Source organism: Arachis ipaensis, chromosome B04 (genome assembly GCF_000816755.2).
Source record: "Arachis ipaensis cultivar K30076 chromosome B04, Araip1.1, whole genome shotgun sequence".
Taxonomy (NCBI): domain Eukaryota; kingdom Viridiplantae; phylum Streptophyta; class Magnoliopsida; order Fabales; family Fabaceae; genus Arachis; species Arachis ipaensis.
Genome location: NC_029788.2, coordinates 24,627,108 through 24,629,835, shown reverse-complemented (window position 1 = coordinate 24,629,835; position 2,728 = coordinate 24,627,108). Strand labels below are relative to the sequence as shown.

The following is a 2,728-nucleotide window of genomic DNA, read 5'->3' as shown; positions in this document are numbered from 1 at the left end:
TTATATTAAAAGTAGTTTATAAATAAGTTATTTTGTATTTAGTTTTTTAGTTCTAAAAATACTTATTTTAAAAAAATATAATAAAAAAAATTATTATGAGAGAAGTCATTTTATTATTTTAACTTCTCCATAAGCACTTAAATAGCTTTTTAGAAATCTATAATTTAGTTTTGAAAATTTTACCAGATATTAATACTATATTGTTAGAGATATAATTATTAGTGTTACCTTTTTCTAACCTTATTACTTCTATATATATGTGCGTATGGGGGTAAAGGAACATATACATGAATTCACATTTTCGTAAGGGGTGATAGTGAATTCCTCAGGAAGCATGGCCAACCACTTCTCGCAATACGCTATTCTCGTTCTTCTTCTTCTCACAACACCAAGTAAGTTAATTCTTATCCTTCCTAGGAATGGAAGCACAACTAGTTTTTGCATCTATATATCTTAGGTATGATTTTTTAGTTGGCCTCCATCATTTTATGAATTTTGAAAGTTACAAGAGCGAAATTTTGAAATAATGTTGTGACATGTATTACATATATACATATACAGGTGCTCTTATGATTACGGGGGCAAGTAGTGAAGTATGCAACAAGAACGGTGGTGGTGTTGGGAATAATTGCTCATCATTGCAGCCGAAACGATGTCAAGAAAAGTTGTTTATGCCAATGGTAGGAGGGTGTGATAAACTATGGTGTCACGATAATTGTGCTCTTAAGCACCCTGGCCATCAACCTTACGGAAAATGCTTTGGCCACTATATGTATGTTTACTGCAACTGCACCTTCAACTGTTAACGTCGGTGGTGTTGTGATCAATATTTACATGAACTACAAACTAATGTATGAACTTGATCACTTCTAAACTTAGACAAATTAAAGTTTAATTGTTATTGATTGGTAATAATGAAAGGTTTGATCAGTTTCAATATATACTTTAAGAAGTTTACTAAATTCAGTGCGATCAATATAATTTGCTACCAATATATTGACGAAGAAAATTGGGGAATTAATTTGATTAAGCAAAATTTTGAATTTGGTTAATAATTGAAATTTGATAGATTATTTGGACTATTTAATTATATATTCGAATTAAAATTGGTAAACGACAATTGTTTTCCTATTTCAATTGTCAAAAGTGATTAATATTGTTTCTTGAATTCATTTTAAAAAAATTTCAGTAGTTATCATTCTTGCCTTCTCAATTTCATTATTTATTTCCAGCCGTGTATATTTCTTAACATAAATATTAAATTTGTATTAATAAATACCAATTTGAAAAAAAAAATAGAAAAGGAAAACTTTATACCTAAAACTATAATTTTAAATAATTAATTTGGTATAAAAATAAAATTAAAAAAGATATACTAATTATTAGGAGCGAAGAAGGTAAACTTGTCTTTTTTTTTTATCAAAAACGAAAAGTAAAATAAAGAGTTAATGCAAATATTGCCTTGCTACTTTTTAGTATAATTATTTGATCCGATTTAGTGGAATCAAAAACTCGATCACCTAATATTTAACAATTCTAATAATAACAATTAAAAAAGATAAAACGGTACAAAATTGCAATGACGATAAAATTAAAATATCCGTAATAAAATGATGTTGATAATAATATACACTTGGGTGTTACTAACAACTATGTTAGTAATTACTTAAAATAAATAAAATAAGTTATAGGGTATTATTTTATTTAAATTATTAATAATTAAAAGAATAAAAAGTCGGTAATTATTTTTAAAATAGATATTAAATTTAATTTTATGGTACTAATTTATTTGAGTTGTTAATAAAATTTATAATTTTTATATTTATATCTACTCAATTTATATATTTTATTTTATTTTACTTTAACAAAAAATTGAGACGTGCATTTTTAATTATTTATTTAGATAGTATAGCGAAATGCGTTATATCAATTATAATTAATTATCGATAATTGATATCAATAAATTGATTGTATTAATTTATAAGATGAATAACGTGTAATAAATGTTGTGAAATTAATTATAATAAATTAATAATTAATAAATAAAAAACTAAAAATGACTTTTTTATTGCTTTTCAATGGATATATATTTTTATAATTTTACTTTTTCTTTATCTCTTCCTTTCACATTTATTTCTTTTAATTTATTGAACTAAATTAGGTTTTATATTTTTAAAAAATTAAATAATTTTTCTCTTAATACTACCATCAAACTTTTTCTCTTTCCATATATATTACTAAATAATTATTTAAAAATTTACTTCCCAAAACAATTAGAAGCCGACTCTTATTGATATTCATAATTAAAAAAAGTTCTTTCAATTAATAATTTAATATAGTTGCTACGCAAAAATTAAAGCTAATTTAAAAAGAAGATAAATAATATTCTTTTGAATTGATTTTTAAAAAAGAACACTAATTTTGTTTAAATCTGAGAATTGATCATTCTAACGAATATCTAATATAAAATTTTTAAATTGACAATTAAGTACCAAAAGTTGAGTAAAAAATTATTATGGGGTCAAATTTAATAATCTAATGAGGGCAAATAAATATTATTATCATATACTACTCAAAAAAAATTCTAAATTGTAGAGGGGGCGCTTGCCCCCGCACCAATATACTTGGAACCGTCCTTGGTTCTCATGGATAGTAAAGTAAGTTGATTATTTTTCATGATTCTTTTCAGTGATATTAGGTCCATTTTATAAATGTTTTTTGTTCATAT

The 2,728-nt window shown here is 23.9% G+C and overlaps 1 protein-coding gene across 1 annotated transcript; it reads left to right on the top strand.

The window, feature by feature from the left end:
• On the top strand, positions 280–941 carry LOC107637708. Its single transcript, XM_016341069.2, has 2 exons — positions 280–392; positions 562–941. The coding sequence occupies exons 1-2, from the start codon at positions 335–337 to the stop codon at positions 804–806; spliced, it is 303 nt and encodes a 100-aa protein (XP_016196555.1). The 5' UTR covers positions 280–334; the 3' UTR covers positions 807–941.

Bases quoted from the DNA above. Each gene is read 5' to 3' on its own strand.
- LOC107637708 (XM_016341069.2), top strand. From the start codon at position 335: ATGGCCAACCACTTCTCGCAATACGCTATTCTCGTTCTTCTTCTTCTC. The intron at 393-561 runs GTAAGTTAATTC...ATACATATACAG, and splicing joins TCTTCTTCTCACAACACCAA to GTGCTCTTATGATTACGGGG.